The sequence below is a fragment of the Sinocyclocheilus anshuiensis genome, unplaced genomic scaffold (assembly GCF_001515605.1).
Source record: "Sinocyclocheilus anshuiensis isolate Anshui unplaced genomic scaffold, SAMN03320099.WGS_v1.1 scaffold199, whole genome shotgun sequence".
NCBI classification, from domain to species: Eukaryota; Metazoa; Chordata; class Actinopteri; order Cypriniformes; family Cyprinidae; genus Sinocyclocheilus; species Sinocyclocheilus anshuiensis.
The window spans coordinates 2,313,402-2,334,345 of record NW_015552582.1 but is presented as its reverse complement, the minus strand read 5'-3'; the positions used below and the strand labels follow the sequence as shown (position 1 = coordinate 2,334,345).

General features: G+C 37.7%; 1 protein-coding gene across 7 annotated transcripts in view; it reads right to left on the bottom strand.

The window, feature by feature from the left end:
- The window catches only part of LOC107665323 (nesprin-1-like), a 133,934-nt gene that overhangs the window by 72,770 nt on the left and 40,220 nt on the right, over positions 1-20,944 (bottom strand). For all 7 annotated transcript variants that reach the window (XM_016456151.1, XM_016456146.1, XM_016456149.1 and 4 more), the window contains 20 exons: positions 20,114-20,226; positions 19,682-19,887; positions 17,227-17,388; positions 16,790-17,063; positions 15,653-15,825; positions 14,739-15,048; positions 14,471-14,635; positions 10,504-10,863; positions 9,281-9,417; positions 7,831-8,008; positions 5,903-6,085; positions 5,560-5,703; positions 4,378-4,533; positions 3,091-3,255; positions 2,766-2,938; positions 2,470-2,623; positions 2,112-2,255; positions 1,332-1,496; positions 915-1,232; positions 660-815 (listed from right to left, as the gene is read on the bottom strand). In XM_016456151.1, coding sequence (XP_016311637.1) covers positions 660-815; positions 915-1,232; positions 1,332-1,496; positions 2,112-2,255; positions 2,470-2,623; positions 2,766-2,938; positions 3,091-3,255; positions 4,378-4,533; positions 5,560-5,703; positions 5,903-6,085; positions 7,831-8,008; positions 9,281-9,417; positions 10,504-10,863; positions 14,471-14,635; positions 14,739-15,048; positions 15,653-15,825; positions 16,790-17,063; positions 17,227-17,388; positions 19,682-19,887; positions 20,114-20,226 — 3,836 coding nt within the window. The remainder of the gene's footprint in view (positions 1-659; positions 816-914; positions 1,233-1,331; positions 1,497-2,111; positions 2,256-2,469; positions 2,624-2,765; positions 2,939-3,090; positions 3,256-4,377; positions 4,534-5,559; positions 5,704-5,902; positions 6,086-7,830; positions 8,009-9,280; positions 9,418-10,503; positions 10,864-14,470; positions 14,636-14,738; positions 15,049-15,652; positions 15,826-16,789; positions 17,064-17,226; positions 17,389-19,681; positions 19,888-20,113; positions 20,227-20,944) is intronic.

Genomic DNA, 20,944 nt, shown 5'->3' with positions numbered 1-20,944 from the left:
TTTCCCGAACATTTTAGTATTGGTTTTATATTATAATGTCACGTAGTTAAATTGTTTAATTCATTTAAATGGTTAATTTTTTTTTTTTAATTCCTAGAAATTGAGCCTTGTGCAACATAAAGGGCATATATTTATGTCTATCTGAGTTAGTTTGGGCTCAAAACATAAAAGCTGCAAAGAGTTTAATTGGCAAAAAACCCGAATGTCTAATGAATGTCAAACGTCAAACTAACTTTACCGCCGTAGCCAAAACAACCGCATAGCCGCTCTTTAGTGTAGATGCATGTTGATTTTATCAGACGATTATAAATGAGAGTGACTCCTGGTTAACATGTATTAAAAGGGGTTGTGTTTAGTCACTATTTAGTGTGGTATTTTTTGACAATATTCACCCATCATGACAGTAAAATAGGGCATTCTAAGTCAATATACTGCAGTATTTCCTCTCTCAATCAGTAGAAAATATGGTTAACACCCGGTCATGCATGGGAAAAAAAATACCTTCTTGTACCGTGAAACCGGTATAATTTAGAAAAATACCGTGATATAAATTTTTGGTCATACCGCCCAGCACTAACTGGCAGCTTACTGAATGATGCTGCATACTTTTCTGAAATAATCAAGTGCATAAAAATTGCTAATGTACAAGGCTGACTTGCCTGTATCTGCAGGAGCAAGGCATGGTAGCGGGCAGTGAGCTGGGTAACCCTGGTACTGATCCGACCACTGACATGAGCATCCTCTACGACTTGCTGTGCAAGAGTACTAAGGCCTTCCACTTCGGCCTGACGTTGAGCAGCCTCAATCTGCCACCGCTGATATAAGGGAATGACAGGAAAAGGTCAACATTTATCTACATGAAACGAGAGTAATGTACTTCTGAAATCATCAAGCATAAGTATAATGCATTGTACCTTCAGGTGTTGTAGCTGGGTCTCCTTCGCAGTGACATCAGAGCAACGATGGCTTCTCACCTTAACTTTGAGCTCCATGTCAACCAGCCACTGGTCTAAACTTTGGAATAAACCTTCTAGTTGCTGAACCCTTGCGAGGGCCTGCTCTACCTGGACTTTGGTCTCGCCGAGCCGGTCTTGGTACCCCTGCCACTCTGTCTGTGCTGTTTCCAGAGCCCGATCCTCAATTTGAGGGGCACCCCATGGAATTACTCTTTCTCGACTGGCAAGAACTGAGCTGAGCAAGTTATGTCCCTTAGGGCAATGTGACTGGAGCATCTGGAGACATTATTAGACAGAAAGAGTAAAAGATTAGGTAGTGCAGAATATTTCTTGCCTATAATATTAAAGCCCTAAAAAAGATCATATTATATTAACCTGCAGTTCTTTTAACGTGTTCTCCAGAGCATTTACATCTTCATCCAGAGGTGTGAGGAGGACCAAACTGTTCTGCTCCTGCTCTAGCCAGTCTTCAAACATGTGCAGCCCTCGCTGGTATTCTTGATGGAGCAGAACCAATTCTTCTGCCTTACTGACAGCAGCCTGAAACACCAGCAGAGAATATTATTTCAAATTTATTCCACAATAAGTGGAAATAGAGTAAAAGCAGAGCGCAACACTTTTTTAGCTGCTTGGTTCCAGAAGTATTTTCCCCATTCTTTTTCCTCCATAGAGATATAAAAATCTTCAATAAAGAGTTTTGAGCCACAAATCACACCAACTAGATCTAATATATATATATAGATAGATAAATAGTTCATGTGCAGTGCTGGGAGGTCACTTCTGAGCTCTTTGGCCGCAAATTCTGTTTCCATGCTAACAGAAACTTCTCTGATTGCTGAATGATCTTTTCAGGGTAATAGGTGGTGTAGCTATTCACTGGGAATTTGGTTATTAAATTTATTATTTAAAAAAAAATGAAGTGAAAATTATACTGATTTACAGCTTCCTCAAAAACCTCATTGCTCAGCAACTTCAAAGCTCATTGTAGGTCTGTCTTGAAAGATTTATGTAATTGTTAAGAATCAATTCCCTTGTGAATAGGACTCTATAACCACTAGATATTTCATATTAGTTTGTGCTGAATAATTCCTCTTGACCACCCAAAACGAATTTAAGCACTGGTCTGCAGCCTACAGTTTGACATCCTTGGCTTACCTTGGCTTTATCTTTAATGGCTGTATATCTCTCACTGAGTTTCTGGATATCCTGTTGGGTGGCTGTATGTTCAGTCATGTTGGAACCCTTGGTCGCAATGGTCTCTAAAGGGCTAGAGTGGCTAAGAACTTCCTCATAGAGGAGCTGTACAGAGCATAGCAATTAAAGTAAATAATACATTGAGGTTTCAACTTCTAATAGAACTGTAAGAATATACAACTGTTATCTAAATAATAAATCCTGTATAAAATTATTATGTTATGTTATATTATGTTATGTTATGTTATGTTATGTTATGTTATGTTATGTTATGTTATGTTATGTTTGCGCAAGTATGCATATGAAAAATATTAATTACTTTGGCACGGCCTAGATTGGCTGTCTTGTCCCTCATTTCAGCGTAGTGTTTGTCTGAGTTTCCGAGGCTCTCTTCTACTTGCTCCATCCAGTACTCAAACTGACTGACATCTTCCTGGTAACTTGTCCAGTGTGACAAGGCACCTTCCAGCTGGCTATAAATGCAACACATGAACAAGACATCTACTAATTCCACACAGACACCTGATGAGCACGTATCTGAGGAAATGCTCAGACAAAAGCACTAACAAAGAGAGGATAAATAAACACAGACTGAGGGACAGAGAGTTCTCTGACCTCTTGCACTGTATGGATGTTGACAAGAGTGATTCCCAGGAGTCTTTGAGGTCCTGGATCTGCTTGCGAACCACTGGTACACCCTCAGCCGAGGTGTTCCTCTGGACAGACTCCCCTCTGGTGATGAGCATCTTCAGTTGGATTTCTCTCCCCTGACAAGCCGCCAGTAAAGTCTGTAATCAATCAGAAATCCTGATATACACCCAACATGTACAAATGAAACTTACAAACTAATTTATGAGAGCCAAATCCCTTGAAGGTTGTCCTTAGGATTTAGCAACACCTTTAAAACAGTAAAATGTGTATATACTAAGTGACAGTGTACCTCGAGCTGGCCCATTCTGGTGATAAGCACACTCTTGTCAGATGTGGGGCATCTGCAGGTCTTGAGGACCTGTTGGGACTCTGAAACCCAGTTCTGAAGTTCCTGAAGGCCCTGTGAAAAAAGCTGATGCTCCCCCACCACTCGTTCTACCCTTGACACTTTCTCCTGCAGAAGGTGGATGAGAGAAGTCAAGACTAGATTAAAAGACTGGACAGATGAAGTCGATTTTTTTTACACAGGTGTCTGTAAGGATGCACATTAATGATATTGGTTATCAGCTGATATTAGAGATTTTTAGGTTTATTGGTATTTAATTGTGCATATTTTCTCATTTTACATTTAGATTACCTTTTGCAGTGATCTAATGCTCACTTTTTAAATACATTTATTATTTTTGTTAATATTACATGTTATTAATTTTACATAACCCTAACAATTTAATAACACTGTTAAATGTTTCTTTAGCAATATTTAGCATGTCAAAATAAAAATTTTCACACTGTATATTATAATGTTGCAGTACCTAAATGCACTTGTAGCACTTAAAATGACTCAGTGTAGTTTTTAGTGTTTTATTTTAATATATTTAAATAAAATAATATAGAGTTTTAATATAATGTAAGACATTTATTGGTTATTTGGCCATAACATGAAAATTATTATCGGTTTTAGTCTAAAATGTAATATCAATGCATCCCTAAGTAAATTAGTACACTATTAATTTTAAATTATAAAGTACACTACCTTTCAAAAGTTTGGTGCTGGTAAGATTTTTTAAAGTTTAAAAGAAAATCTTTTCAAAGAAAATGCTCACCAATGCTGCATTAATTTGATCAAAAATAGAGTAAAAACAGTAGTCTAATATTGTGAAATATAATAATTATTATATCATTTGAAATGACTGCTTTCTATATTAATACAAATGAAAATGTAGATATGCTGCTTAATATTTTTGTGGAAACCAGGATTCTATGATGAATTGAAAGCTTAAAAGAACGGTATTTATTTATAAATAAATCTTTTGTAACAATATAAATCATTTCACTGTCATTTTTAATCAATTTAATGCCTCCTTGCTGAATAAAAGTATTAATTTATTTTAAATTTATTGTTGTTACTGAGAGTTAAATAAACAATGAACAGTTTAAAGCTTATAGTAAATCTCCTAATACTGTAGATCTAAAAAGTTCAATAATAATGAGCTCATCTCCTATATCACAATCAGTGGTAACGATAAAAGAGCGAACACAGGAATGATGAGGTAAACAGATAGGTAGAGGAGGTTACCTTAATCAGGTTGCTCAGGGCCAAGTAGCATGCAGCTAGCTGGCAGACCCGATGCACAAAACTCTTCCCAGCACCCTGACCCTCCCAGAGGCCATGTGCTCGCCCTCTCAACTCTGCCAGTTCAGATTCTCTGGAGCGCATCTCCTCCAGCAATGTCTGAGGGTGTGCAATCAGGGGTCACGAGGCAAGCAGGGGTCGCAGAAGAATAAAGACGAATGTTCATGCCATGAAAAACAACACTAAAAACCTAGATGAGCTTTTGGACACATCCACTGAGATGACATTCAACAAAAAACTTTTACTAAACACACTTAATACATCAGGGCACAAAAGACCACCACGAGCAAATTTCTTGCTTCTTTTCTCTAGATGGAAAAAGAGCAGACTGTGAAATTGTCAGTTAGGCAGACACAGTTCATGATAATGGAGTCTATCATGTTGGGTGCACTCTGGGCATAAAGGGATTAAGAGGGAAAGTGGGTAAAAGCAGGGGAAGGGGAGATGAGAGGGGATGGATAATCACTCAGAGGACCTCTACACACTGTACAGATACACTGTTGGAAATGCAGTTGCCAACAGAGCAGACAAAAGGGCCCAGCAGGCGACAAAGCAATACAAAAATAGAGATGAAAGAACTTGTGATAAGGCAAAAATAGAAATGTTTATCTTTCCAACCTCTATTCTACATTCATGTTATTGTCAGATTGTATATTGGGGGTTTTGTTCTTTGAGTGCAGTTGGAGAGTGAAAAATTATTTGCATGTCAGCTTAATCCTCAATTGTGGCAAAAAGCTTGACTCAGCGGAATCATCGTTGACAGACATGGTCTATTTCATTATCTCCAGCAGATCCTACTTCTGACAACTCATTTAATTGAGCTTAAGTACTGCAAAATCCACTGCCACAGTTAGTTGATTTCATTTAATTACATGTTTAAACAGCTAGATTATGTTTAAAAAACATGAAAAAAAAAGAAATGTATTTTTAATACTCTCCAAATGTTTAATGCATAATCTATTGATCATAAATCAAATGTTCTTCTGTCAATGAATTACATCACACTGATTTTCAAGGTACAGTCAGTGAGGACTGGAATCTTAATAGTAGTGATTCATTTCATTCTGGTAGATCCAAGCTCTTATGAATAAGTATAAATAAGTCATTAAGACTATCTGGGCTCACCTGTAGTTTGGAGAGCTCTAGTCTCTTGGCAGGGAGGTCATGGAGGCGAGCGCTGCTCTCTTGCACACTGATCTCAGTCCTGTTCAGCCAGTCTTGAAGTGGTTCCACACTTGCCTCAAAGTCCTGCATCTGAGACTGCAAGACCTGAAAGTACATATTCATAAAAGTTACACATGTAACTTAAGCTGTATATGGTTTTTAATTTAAAAACACTCTTTCATAATAAAAAAATAAAATTCATTCAAATTAAATTAATAAAATTCAAATAAAATGAAATAAAAAAATATATATACAAAATATGCAGAAACATCTTAAAAATGTATTCATCTCTACACAGCTCTACCTGTAAGGCTGTCTCTCTTCTCTGTAAGCTGTCCATCAGGCTCTTCCAGTCACCTTTGGCTGCATTTGCTTTGGTCCTGATCGCCTCCACTCTGTCGGCAGGCACCACGCTACTAAGCTGCTCTCCATAGGTCAGAACAGTGTTCAGTCTGGTCTGGCCCTGCTCCTTGTCACTTTTGAATTCCTGTGGTGCAGAATGAGCAAGACATCAGCCACACAGACACAAGTAGACTATCACAGAGCAGAGGGCAGCAAGTGCAATGAGTCACGTCCAGACATTGACAGGCACCTTGCTGGAATCTTCCACCATCTGTGAGGCATGCACGTCCCATCTTTTTTCCATCTTTCTCCACTCAAACGGTACAGATGCAATTACGTATGACCCAAAGCATGTCTGAGCTGTGTTGGTGGTTCAGGGCAGTAAGCCACGCGGAAACATTGTTCCACATTTGAAATGCATTTGATGGTAAATAAAAAATGAGGAGCATTGTTTCCATCTTTCGTTCTGAGTAGCCTTATTCCACTTCTTTCTTCATATCTCTCCCTTTTTATTGTACATGACCTATGCCTCATCTAGACCCACACAGAATCTGTGCTGATCTGAGCTTTTTTTCTCTGCTCATTGTGGGAAAAATATATGCAGTATTCTGTGGAATGAATTCATGTATGGAGGCAAATGCTAAAAGGAGCTTGAACTGATTTTGCTTCAGGACCCAGATTTTTCATTGGACGGCAAGTGGTGACCCAATACAGTGCCAAAATTAGAGTACAAAATTTAATTTCAATTGTTTCATTGTCTCAGCAGCTAAACATTTTCCACATAAGCCACAGACCGTGGTCAAAACAAATCATGTTTACCCTCATTGCAAGGGTACTTTTATTTAATGTAGTCTTGGTTGGTGAGGACATGTCATGTTAGCTGTGCATGTTGGCATCTTCCTAATATGACTAGCTAGCTGTGACAGATTGAATTTGTAGCAAAATACTGATTGGACTGTTAAGTCTTTTATGTCCATAACAAAAGAACAGTAAGTGTTTTATCCTTTCTTTTTATCTTTTTAAGGCTGAAAAATTAATGTCCCTACATTACAAAAAAATTGTAATTCCTTTTTTTTAATATAAAATAAAATAATAAAACTTAAATTACAGTTCAATCTGTAACTGCTCAAAATAAAGTTTTAGGATTTGAAAAACATAAATAAATAAATACACAAAATGAAAGTTGTAAAATAAATAAATTAAAACAAAATAAAATAGTAACATAGAAATATGAAGAAATATTTGTACTTATTTAAACACCAGTTAGGATACATGCAGTACATGTAGGATACTATGCAGTATTTTTTATGTAAAGCGAACAAGGGGTTAACATTAAAAAACAATAAAAAAATAAAAATAATAAAATAAATAAATAAATAAAACATCGGGCACAAAAATAAAGTTTGGACCAGGAAGTGTTTTCTCCTTCCTTTTAGGCTAATATGGTAAACTGTATTTTATTATTTGCATTATTTTATTATTTGCCACTGACAATTACACTATTATGGGAAGACAGAAATAGAAAACCAAGTGAAATTTGAGATATATTTTAGATAACTCTCAGGCAATTTCCGTCCAGGTCTATTCTATGTCTCTTTCATCAAGCTATACATTATTACTGTGCATTTTCCCTGTGCTCTCACAGGTTTTCTACCGTGCTAATTTAAGTCATAAATAGACCAGTCTGGCACATCCTTGGCTGAATGGTGGCCTCATAAACTGGCCCATGGGACCTGAGAATGGGCTGTCACTTTATCAAATTCTGGCTACTTTTACATGACAGGGATAGAGACAACCTGCTGTGGCCTGGCTATGGCTATGTTTCAAGAATCTTGAATTTTGCCCAGTTGCCCTCCTGGACAGAGTACTGTCCACAACCATTTCACTCACCTGGATCCGCTGGAGAGCGATGGAGGCATCCCGGATGCTATGAGGGGAGTCAAAGCATTTGGCGGTAGAGATGTTGGCATTGACCATCCACTGCCGGAAGTCATGCAGAGAAGAACGGAAGCGTTGTTCCAGCAGTTTCTCTTTATTCTGACATTCCCGAGAGGCTCGTAGGCTTAGGCTAATGAGGAAGATGCAGAGCGGTATTTGAAAAGGAAAGGGTGAAAAAGGGGGATGGGGGTTAAAATGGGTGAGTGTAGGGGGAGCTGATAGCACAAGGTGTGCACAGACAGCACAGAGCAGTATTTGAAAAGGAAAGGGTGAAAAGGGGGGATGGGGCTTAAAATGGGTGAGTGTAGGGGGGCTGATAGCGCAAGGTGAGCAGACATCTGTTTCAATGACAGGCTCTCTCAGAGGGAGAGTTTGGGTATCAGAAAGTGAAAACGCAGCAAAACCTGCACACACAAAAATACACTAGCATGTCTGCACAGATACACACTCACATACACGAATGCGGATGAGGTTAAAGTGGACAGGGGAGGGAAGATAAGCATGTTTTTTGCTGCTACACCTGAAAAGCATGCTAACGAGGCAAAGCCTGCTGTCATGACAGGTGCTCCCAGCTGAAACGCTCACTTTAGATGCAGTGCTATCTATGAGGTGCAATATATCACAACCCTTCATTCAAATTTATGTGTAAATGTATTCTGTTAATTAAATAGAGCATGTGTATTTAACCAACAAAACAAGCAATGAAATATTTATTTATTTATGAATGAATGAATGAATAAATATATATTTTTTTTTTTTATTTACTACTTTTTTATTCATTTCTCTATTAATTTATAACATTATTCTTACATTTATTTTCAATGTTATAGTTTTATAAATTATTTTTGCTTCATTATTATTATTATTATTATTATTTTAAATATGTTTTGCCAGTAAACACACTTTTTACATTGTTCAAAAACTTTAAGGGCAATAAACACTGCAAATACAATTTCTGAATAAATATCTTTACATTTTCACCAAATTTAGGCCTCAATTTATTTATTTTTAATTAATTTATTCTATTCATTAACTGCTGTATATATAATTTATAATGTATAACGTATAATTTTTTAATCTTTTCATATGTTTATTTTCAGAACTAAAAACCACCCAATGTCATTTTTATAAATTATTAAATGAAATAAATATTAAATCATATTAAATATTGGAATACATTATTTTATATTTACATAATTATGATAAATTATTTGCTTATTACATGCCATAAGCAGTGGAGACATTTCTGGGAAGCTCTGTAAGAAACATCCATCTTCTACTTGTCTACAAAGGCTAAACAAACTTTCAAGGAACGGCCCGCTAAACAAAACCAGGTGGTGACCATTTGACTTCAAAAACCTTTAACCTCATGCATATGCGTTCATGTCTGCAGCACACTCACCTGTTGTGTAGCTTGATGAGAGCGCTGACTCTGTCCGACTGTGGACCCAGATCACTGGAAAACCCACACAGCTCATTGAGCTGCGCCTTCAGCTTCTCCTCCATAACTTCAGCTGTCTGAAGCCCCTCCAGAACACCCTGACGAACACACACACAGCAGGGGTGAGTGTCAATGCACAGGCCACACTTGACACCTAAAACCTAATTTATTGGCTTGATGCTTCTTCATGTACAGCTGTGCACACATACACATTTGAGCATTAACACACAGCTCAATTCAACTCCAAGAGCAGGGCTTCTTACAAAAGCATTTGTGTTCTTCAGCAACTCCAGGAAGCCTTCCCACTTCTCCGAACATGCCTGAGATTATACAGAGCCCATAGTGGTGCCTCTCTCTCTCTCTCTCTCTCTCTGTGCTTCCACCCTCCCCAGACCCTCTCTTTAAAAACAAGAGGGAAATGCTTCCCTGACTTCCCCCTATAGAACACTTCCTCCCTCAATCTCTCTCCTCCTCTTCCTTCTCTCACTCCTCCCTGTCTTCCACTTCACACGCCAGGGTTCTCCCTCTCTTTCACACACTTCTGCGGTTCTCATTCACTCTTCCTCGCCTTTGACATGTTCTCTCATTTGCGTTCCCACTCTTTCTCTCTCCCTCCATTTTACATTCTCCCCTCCTTCCTCCCTCCCCGCCTCCTCTCCTCTCTCTCTCTCCCGCTCCCGGTGGGAGTCAGCTGTCAGATGTTGAGGAGCTTGAGCCGCGCAAACGAGCGTGTAACACAAACAAGTCCGGACACCGGAAACACGGGATGAGAGAAAGTATACAAGAAGGGAACATTGAGGGACTTGAGGAAAAAAGGAAGAAGAGAAGGAAGAAAAATCTGCAATCCTTTTTCAATTATCTGAGCAGCAAGAAGCAGATGGAAATATAAACAACCTCAGCAGCAGGAAAACATATTACCACTCATTGTAGTTTATGAGAAAGAGCCAGACAGAAAGAAAACACAAACAAGAGAGGAAAGGGGAAAAGAGAAGCTCTGTACTATTTAAATATTACTTTCTGGCTATAACCTTGTAAATGAGTGTGTTGTTTCAAACAATTATTAAATTCTTCACCAAACTGTGTGACTTTCCAAACAGTACGTGTGAGAGCTTACATAATATACTCTGTAATTAAATATCATTTTACCTTATACACTCCCCCTTCCCTCTACATCTCTCAATTACCTTGGCGACCGTCCATCCCTCCACCGCAGCAGCTCCGCTATTCCTCCGCTCGGCGCTGCTCAGTCCCTCGCTCCATTCCTTCAGCTGGCCCTCCAGCTTCTCCATTGCTCCCTCCAACTGCGCTGTCAGCCGTGTCTGCTCCCGCTCGGCCCCTGTCGCCGCGGCCACGGCCGTCTCGAGGGCGTCGCGAGCTCGTAGCGAAGCTCCCTCCCACTGGTGCAGCGCTCGAGCCAGTGCCGCCACTTCTCCATCCATCAGCTCGCAGCCCGCCGCCGCCGTGTGCCTTCCGGCTATCTCCGCGCTCAGCCGCACGCGCCGCAGCCGCTCGCGCCCCTCGCACGCGCCGCGCTCCAGCAGCTCCTGAAGGAGGGAGGGAGGGAGGACGATGGAGAGAGGGAGGGTAAAGTTGCTACGGAAACTGCGGCATCGGTGGCTGCTTGTTATCCAACTACTGCCGCCGCCGCTCGTGATTCTCCCGGCGGTGAGACTGACTGACTGTTCAAGCGCGATAAAAACTCACGTCGGATCTGTCCCTCACGCTTCAGAGGATGAACGCTCCTCTCTGCCACCTCCCTCCCTGAGATACTCCTAATCTCGATTAGCCTACCATTAATTTTATACACGAATATCTATCTACTTGTTTACTTTCTTAGTCTAATTTTCTCACATGCAATTAGAATTTAATTCATTCATTCATTCGTTCAGCAATGAGAATTATCCCATGTAAAATACACTTAAATTGTGCAATTAAATGTTTTATTTAAAAAACAAACAAACAAAAAAAATAAATAAAACAAAAATTAATAAAAGTGTAATATTAAAATCATTAAGTCATTAAAAAAGATAAAGAAGACTAAAGTGTAAAACAATCTTTCATTCTTTCAATATAAAAATATAATAGCCTATACGTATTTGTTATTTATTTTGTCATCAACCATACAATATTATCATAGATTTAAAAAATATATATATATAATTCAGGCATAACAGCTTTCAATGTAATGTTATGCTTGTTTTAAAAAACATTTATGTTCAGTAATAAACAGATGACATTTTAAGGTGATGATCCTTGACAAATAAACCGCAGCTTTAAAGGTAAAGAGATGGAAGCATTTATTTGAATATAATTTATTTAAAGTGCTGCAGTTGTAGTCTTATTTTCCTTTATCGCATATACCACTCTCTCATTATCCCTGACTGGCATTGATTATCCAGGGAGAAACGTGCAAACAGCATAGAAATTTCCCACCAATTTCCCCCCCCACACCATTCTCCCCCTTTCTTAACACCTCTTATTGCTCTCTCAGTGCCTCTGGTACTTTTCTCTCATTTTCTTTCTCATCAAACACACACCCCATTTTATGGAGATTTTCCTTCTCATCAAACATGCACACTAAGTGTTATGGAGATAAGCAGACAGTATAATGAGCTAATCAGCACAAAAATATTGCAGATCCATAACAACAGTAAAATCTAAGCATCTGCATCCATTGATTTGTAGTCCTGTGAGAGTTCTGTTCCCACACTCACACAGCCTAAATGTTCAAACATTTGACCACACATATACACTCACAGTTTAAAAGGGACATCGGATGCAAAATTCACTTTTATATGGTGTTTGCATATAATGTGTCTTAGCAGTGAGTGGACACAACCACCTTACAATGATAAAAATCCATTCACTACTTTTTTTAATCCCCCCAAAAAACCTAAACAGTCTCAATAATCAAGCCCTGTTGATTTTCTGGCCCCTGCTCACAACCTCTGACAGAGTGTCCCATATTAGCATATCTCCGCCCTCAGCCAGTTTCCACCTTGTAAGCAATGCAGGTGTTTTGTAGTTGGATGTAAAAGTAGAAAATAAGAGTCTTCATTTTCTCCCAACATCAGAGCCGCTGAGGAGGCAGTGGATTAGTTTTGTTTTTGATGGTAATGCGCCACCGAATACACCTAAATTCGTTTATGTCTGCACAAATCATTTTACTCCAGACTGCTTTCTGAACGAGGGACAATTCAAGGCAGGTTTTGCTAAAAAGTTAACACTCAAGGATGGACCAGTACCCACTGTTCGTTATCCAGCTGCACCTCCAGAAGAAGTAAGTCTCACACTTTATATGTTTTATGATTATTTGCAAATCGCATTTCCTCTTACACAGAAGAGAGGGGCGGGGGGAGCATAGCTCATTAGCATTTAAAGAGACATGCACCAAAACGGGTCGCTGTGAACGGAGCTCTTTTTGACAAGGTAAAAAGGGTGTTGTTTTAAATGACCACTGAGGAATTTTAACCAAAGTATGTTGCAGAAATTTCATGAAGACCCTAAAGAATCATGCCAACTTGTGGAAAATGGGTGTCCGATGTCCTCTTTAACAAACAAATGCTCCATTTAAATCTTTTAATACACTCAGTTATTTTTGTTTATTCGGTGCATTACTTTTTTGTAGATTTAGCATTTTGTATTTCCTCGTACTTTGTAAATTGTACAAATCAATTTGTACAAAGCAAGCTGAGTGCCTCACTACTGTCAAGAAACATCTAAAGACTCCTCTGTGGGCTCTTGACTCACAACTGGTAATGTGCACTTTCAGAAAATAAACACTCTTAAGCTTTTTTTCCCACTGATTTCACTATTTTGGGGAATTTGGTATTGCAACACTTCATCATGGTATTATACTCTTCATCTGAAAGTCATTTTAGATCAAAGTTTCTGCTAACTGGATAATTTAAACTGCAAATTGTGTAAGTGTATAATGCTGTTGCATTCTGTCCTGTGCTATGTTGACTGGCAGCTGATGCAGTACAATTTCTCTCATGGGGTTAATAAAAACTCATATCTCTCTATCTATTTATACACCCACACTCACATAATCATATGTGCAGATGAAATGCAGTTATGCATTCATATTATCAGTGTCTCACATAATTTGACATGCAGTCTCACACCACCTCATCTGCTTCAAAGAATGAATTTGTTCTTTTCATTTCACACCATTCAGACTGAAAGATGATGTTTGTAAATGAGAAAAAAAACAATATAAAGGTTCTTTCTATCATTTTCCACAGAGGTTGTTGAAAGACCCTTAGAGAGAAGACAAGCTTGTAAACAAAAAAAAAATGGAATGTCTAATTAATGTGTTGTGGGATTACAAATTTAAGAATCTGTTTTAAATATGCTTCCAGACTGAATCTTTCTGTACAACCAAGGGTTGGTGAGTTCCACTCAATCCAAAAGAACCTTTAAGACCAGTACAAATTTGTTATCCTCTGCGCCGTTAGAGACGAGTTAACAGACAGCTGTAGGGTTTGGTTAACTAAGTTATCCTCTAAAAAAACATTTATTTTTATTTTAGAGAGGAAGGTTATCCTCTGTTTCGGCAGGGAAGAATTTGTTATCGTTTGTAATGGCTCTTGGTGCCTCTGTCCCAGTCTTTGAGTAGTTATGCTGATTGGAATAGTACTGTCAGACTGATTGGATTAGCACCTATGCATTTGAATGACACTGTTATGCTGATGAGATCAGGGATGGAGAAATTCCGGTAACGGGCTGATTCCTGTATTGCATTTGCATGCTTTGTTTAGATTGTCTCCACCTCTATGTATCCCTCCCCCTTGAAAGGTATAAACTCTACTGTGCTGAGCTATAGTCAGACTTGGATGACTGCAGCGACGCTCGAGTCCTCAATAAAGAGTGACTTCTGTATGAAACATATCCCAACGTCTCCTGGTCTCTGCTTCGACGAGGAAAAAGTTTCCAACAGTTTAAAAGCTTCGGAATTATGATAATGGAATTAAATATATTTAAATTGCATGCTTATTTTATACAGATGTGGACTTTATTAAACATAATATGAGAGTCTGACACAAAACAATACTAGAAACATAACATGTTCTGTGGTATGACATGCTATACAAAGATGTAGGATAAAACTGACCAATTCTTTCATATTCTTTCATTTAATTCTCTTACCCGGATTTCAGTCAATTTCTGATTTAAGATTGGAGGGTCACCGGATGGGTCAGAGCGTTGCTGAAGCTCCTCCCCTACCACCATTAGCCAATCAGTGAGCTCCCTGATTGTTTCCATGTACTTCTTATGTTCGAGGACAACGTCCTCTGACAATCTGACTCTCTCCTAAATAAGATAAAATATTAATTAACTAATTTCAATTTTAACATAAACACTCTCGTTCACTATTACACTACAACTATCCACTAGACATTAACAAATACTTCACCTCTGCTGCAGCTTTGACATCCTCAAACTGTGCCCTAAGGAGAACCATTTCTTCTTCCTTAAAGACGGGGTCACCAGTGCGTTTGTAAAGTTCAGCCGCACTCTCCTCCAGATAACACAGAGCTCCCTGGTGGTCCTCCACATCTGATGACAGCAAACGCAGTCTCTCCAGTTGCTTTCTTTTCTCCCTGAGTCCAAGCTGGGGCTCAAGAGGACCTTTAACCTCCAGCCCTACTCCCTCCAGCCATCTCTGCAGCTGTGCACGAGACTCCACGAACAAATCCCACTGATTAACGGTCCATTCCAATCGGCTAAAACACAAAGGACAGATAAGAGGAAAAAGGTATATTAAATTTGTAAAAATATTTTTATATTTTACATTCTTACAATTTTACAGTGTATATTATTCAGCATATTTATCTAGATAGAATGATAGAACAACAGACAGATGCTAATAGATAGATAGATAGATAGATAGATAGATAGATAGATAATGTTTCTATTTCTGCAACATGAACCCTATTATCAAACCCAGACCGAATTATTTAGCAGATAATTAGAAAAAACAGCTCCATCATTACACCCTTGGTGTTAATTGAAACAGATAGAGCCAGATAATAACTTGGTTACCATAGTGATGATGAATATAATTGAATAAAAGCCCAGGTGCCTGGCACCTGCAGTCAAGCACACATGCCAATTTAAAAACAGATCACTATGCTCCCACTCTTATCACTCTTGACCCAAAATACCTTAATGGCCCCGGTAATTATATTAATATTGATGTTTCCATTGTCGTGGTTTATTTTCATTTAAATCCAACTATCAGTTGACCTAAACTTCTGCAATTATGGTCATTTCACAAGTTAATATTTTATAACCAGATCACTCAGCTCACTAAAGTCAACAGGTTACCTGTGGCAACTCATAGCTCTCAAAAGCAGTGCTGCCCATGCGTCTTCAACTTCCTGAAGCTTAGAGCAAATCACTCCTCGTTCCACTTCTCCACTGTTCTTGATGACCATCTCTGCCTTCCCAGCCGCCATGTTGAGCTTTACCTCGCCCTCTCCCTTCATAAGCAGGATATCCTGGATGAGAGGAAACAAACACAAGTTACAGCTACTGCACAGATACAGATACAGACCAGCCATTCTAAAAATACTGCCTCCCCTTAAACGGTATTGGGGAAATGTCAGTTAAGTGTTGCATGTACACAATTTTTCATGGATGACAGGACAAAAATGGCCAAAAATACAGAGGATAAGGAGTGGTACAAAAATACAGCTTATTTTAGATTAAAAAATAATAAAATACAAATTATATTTTTATGACTTTGTACAAAAATTATGTATTTTCTTCAAAAGCCACTGTTCTAGATCAGTGTTTCCCAACCGGGGTGCCGTGTAAAAAATCATCTGATCTGCTAACCGTTATGCTCACGTGTCCTCTGATAATAATAGTTTTCTAGAATTAAACATTATTTGGATAATTGGTCAAAAAAAAATAGCCCTATTTTTAATAGCCCTACTGTGTGTTAGACCTACCTGAAAAACTAAAAAGCATTTATTTCATTTGTTGGCTTATCGTTAAGCTATCTCGTGCTACTGCAACAAAATTACCCAACTGTAAAATCAAAAACACACTGAGTGAGCAAATCTTTGTTTAATTAACATTATAACTAGCTATCTCACAATGTTTACATGAATAAAAGCCTACATTAAAATCTGTCATATAAATAGGTCTTTTCATTAGAAATTAGTCTACTGATTGCCACCACTGATGGACACATTTTTTTTATAATATTAAAAATATCTGTATGACAGTATATTCTGCAGTTCTTCCCTGCTGTACCAAATATCTATACTTTTCAAAGTATCATATCGAAGTTAGAAATTAAAATATTGTGACAAAATTTATTTTGTAGGGTGCCACAAATTTGTTAAAATTTCCAAAGGGTGCCGCAACTAAAGAAAGGTTGGGAAACACTGTTCTAGATCACAAAATGTGTGGATTTTTCCAGTTGTTCGTTTCCTACAATTTTTCTGCATGTACCTGTGCTCGCTCAAGTTTCCCTTCCACCTCCTTTTTATTCCCCTCCGTGTTCTCCAGTTTCTCTAAGTTCCTCTCAACATCCTTCAGCCAGGTTTCCACTGCCTTTAGTGCTTCCTCAAATGCCTGGTACTCTTGCAGGCTGCGGAGTCGACTCCTGGCCTCCTGCAGCAAAGCCTCATGGTTTGAGAGCAATTCTGCTGCCACACTATTCTCTGAAGTAGATCCTCTCTCTGTTATGGTGAGAGAGGACTGACACAGACGTTCAAGAGATGCCCTGTGAAAGAAAAGATAAAGCCAGCTCAGATTTATTCATGATGGATGGTAGTGTGAAAAATACACAAGTATATGTACATACACACACACAATTACTTATATCTGGAACATTCTCACATACACATGCTGCCTCACACACATGCACACAGACTGTCCATATGTACCTCCTCATCAGCAGCACTCTGTGGATTTCCTCCACTCTTCTCAGCTCTTCTGAGCAGTCGGGGGCTGCAGACTGACTCTCACCCCACAGAGGAGCATCTGTCTTCAGTCTCACCTCCAGCTGTTGCAGCCAGTCGCTCAGCTCCACCACACGCGTTTCATACCTTAATAAGACCAAATACACTGGATTTACCTTAAAATTCTATATAAAATCTGACACACTGAATTTAATTTCCATTCACAGTATAGTACATGGATGGTTAAATAGGTCATTGTCACATTGTACCACATTATAGGCTATGGTATTGTGAAAGGGCTAGCGTAGTTGTAAACTGTAAATATCATGATGTTATGTAATAGGATCATTCCTACAACAGTAGAAGAACATTTTCAAGTCCCCATCATATGTCTTAATATATTGTCTAAAATAGTGGTTCTCAACAAGGGGGCCTAATAAGTCTTAAAATTCAAAAAATAGCCCAAAATACAGGGGATAAGGAGTGGTAAAAAAAATATGGCTTGTAATTTTACATTAAAACAATAAAAAAATAAAAATTATATTTTTATGACCTTATACAAAAGCTGCAAATCAATCTTTTCTTCAAAAATCACTGCTCTAGATCACAAAATGTGTGGATTTTCCCGGTTTTTGTTTCCTATGATCTTCCTGCATATATATATCTGTGCTCGCTCAAGTTTATCTTCCACCTCCTTTTTGTTTAAATTTGGTTATATTAATATAATCTTAATTTAAATGCTAAAAATATTTATTTATTTTTATTTCTATTTATTTTTATTACAACAGAAGTACCAAAGGTACAGGACATATCAGTTTAGATAGGAGAGCCTTTAAATATTGTCTCGGACAAAGGGGGTCTTGAAGTAAAAAAGGTCAAGAACCACTGGTCTAAAATATATTTAAAAGATGGAAATCATATTAGTTTTCTTTGTCACAATATCATAATTAAGTGCACATGGGGGAATTTAAAATCATTTCACTACTTTGACTTGAGCAGATGTTACAATTTCTTGCCATATGCATAGGTGGTATACACACCTAACTTCAAAAACTGATTATTTATTCATATATACTGCAGGTGATTCTTTTTCCTAATTTGTTTAATCTAATTTTAACAGAACTTTTTTGTCTTGGGTATATTGTTTTACAATATATTTTTATAATTTCATCTAAGTTGCACTTTCCATCCGGTTTCCTTTTGTAATAACCTTTAAAATAACAAAAACGCTAGGTCAATTTACATCAGCCTAAATTACATCAGCCTCCAGGTAGGGCTGCACGATTATGACAAAAATCATAATTGTCGATTATTCCCTTGAAATTGTAATTGCGATTATTAATTACGATTATCACAATTTACATTGAATGATGTTTATACCATTATTTGATGCAACTGCATGCCGTATTTTTATATGAAAATAAACAAGCTGAAAACACTCTAACTGAAAAACTTTTAGTGCTTTTCTATAGTATTAAGCCTCAAATGTCAACTATACATCGGATTGGTTTCTTCTTTAAATTATAAAAAAAAATACAAATATGAATAGTATTATAATGTTATACTAAAGCTAAAATTAAAATAATGGGAAAACCCCTTAAGATAACATGTAGAAAGAAAAAAACGCATCTTAAGCACGCAGAATAACATAAGTGGACTTTGAACGATTAATTGCCGCTTTGAACGATTACGTAATTGTGGCATCCATAATTGTAATCGCGATTAGAAATTCGATTAATTGTGCAGCCCTACCTCCAGGAAGTTACATCATTTAGGTGGGGAAATACAGCACAAAGTATTAGCAATGAATTTGATTAATTTTGTGGTTTGTCTCACTCAGAAAACATTCCACCCTTGATTTAATTACAGAAAGCTGAAAACATTTTAAAAAGATGAATTTGATGAGCAATTCCTAACTGTAGCTCTCAAGGTGCAGTCACATTTACTGTTTATGTGTGAAATACAGGAATAATGATGACAAAATAAAAATTCAAAGCAAAAATAAATAAATAAATTTGCCATAAATAACTGCTTTCCAAACAGATCATTTTATTATATTGAAATGTAATGTAATATAAAACTGGTAACTACACTACAAAAAACCCATAAGACTACAAAACTCAGTTAAAACAAGAGGCTTGCTATTGGTCAGTGCTGCGAATTTTTGTGTCAAGGTTCACCGAACTTGAAACATGAACATGAAATTTGCATAGGGAAACCACAGATTCTTTAGTGTGACAATTCCTATTGAAATCCCTGTAAAATTCTCCTCAATTTCGCTGTGCAATGTGATCGCACCTTTATTGTCCATAGGGTCTGTCCTGTTTTGCATGCTGTTAATTGTCTTGACATTTTGTAAATAATCAAAATATAGCCTAATGAATATAGTTTTATTTCAAGTGCCTGAGCTTAGATTGTAGGCTCAGAGAGCACAATTTACCCATTTAATAGGTTGGCACTTTCTTCCAGGGCCCGTATGCGCTGTCGGCATTCCATAACAAATAAATCCAAGGCATATTGACAAGAGTCCAGTTGCTGCTGTATGCTTCCAGTCCCACATTTGGTGAGATGCAAGAGGAGTCTCTCTCCATCCTCACAAACCCGAGCCAAGCGCTCCTCACCTTCCATGACTTCCTCTACTGCAGTCTAAAAATGAGGGGATAAATGAATCCAATTACATAAGGGACAGAATGAACCATTGTTATTAATAATGGTAAATGGCTCCTAATCCCAAATTTAAAATCCGGCATAATCCCCTATTAGTTAATGATTCTTCAATGTTTCACTTCTGATTGGTAGTTGCCTTATTGCTTTGCTCTGGTGCAATGTTTCATTACATGACTGAGTCATTTCATTTGTTGTATGACGCTACCTTGAGCTTTTGTTGCTTGGCTGAAATAGCAACAGCATCTCCTGTTTGCTCAAAGCAGTCCTCAATTCCAGCCCTCGACTCAGACAGCCAACAGTGAAAAGCATGTGCTTTCTCTAGCAGAAGGAAAGACAGAAAGAGAACGACAGTCCATAAGAAGAAGTATATGTGAGCTGTTGCTGCATGTGGACAGATGGACTGTGTAGGTGTGCATGGATGGAACAGCTCTCTGTTGTCTTAGTAACCAGCCTCAACCAATTCCACCGGGAGCAATCATAATGTCAGTGGGAGAGGCAGCATCTGAGGCACAGGCGTGTGGCTGTCATGTTTTTAGGGAGTGCCGTGCAGAACCATTTCAATCAAACATAAATAAATAAAATACCTATAATAAACTATCCATGAGACAATTTAATGGTATGTGGTTTTAAAATCCCATCTAAAGTCTTAGTTTACTTATAATTGAGACGTACACTATTGTTCAAAAGTCTGGGGTCGGTCTTTTTTTTTTTTTTCAAACAAATAAATTAAGAAATTAAATTTCACAATATTACAGTTTTATTGTATTTTTAATCAAATATATGCAGCCTGGGTGAGTATAAGAGACTTCTTTAAAAAAATACAAACATTTGAATTGTAGTGTACATTTGATCATTTAACCCCTTAACTGTCACTCACATTTTTGAACATAGACATGAAAGTGCATGATCCAAACTTAAATTTTTATAATTCATGAATGAAAACATTTTGTAACATGATATTGATGTACCATTTTCATGGTAATGCAATGTTTGATTTTAAAATGGATTTTGAGATTTAAAGTTTTCAATTGATATA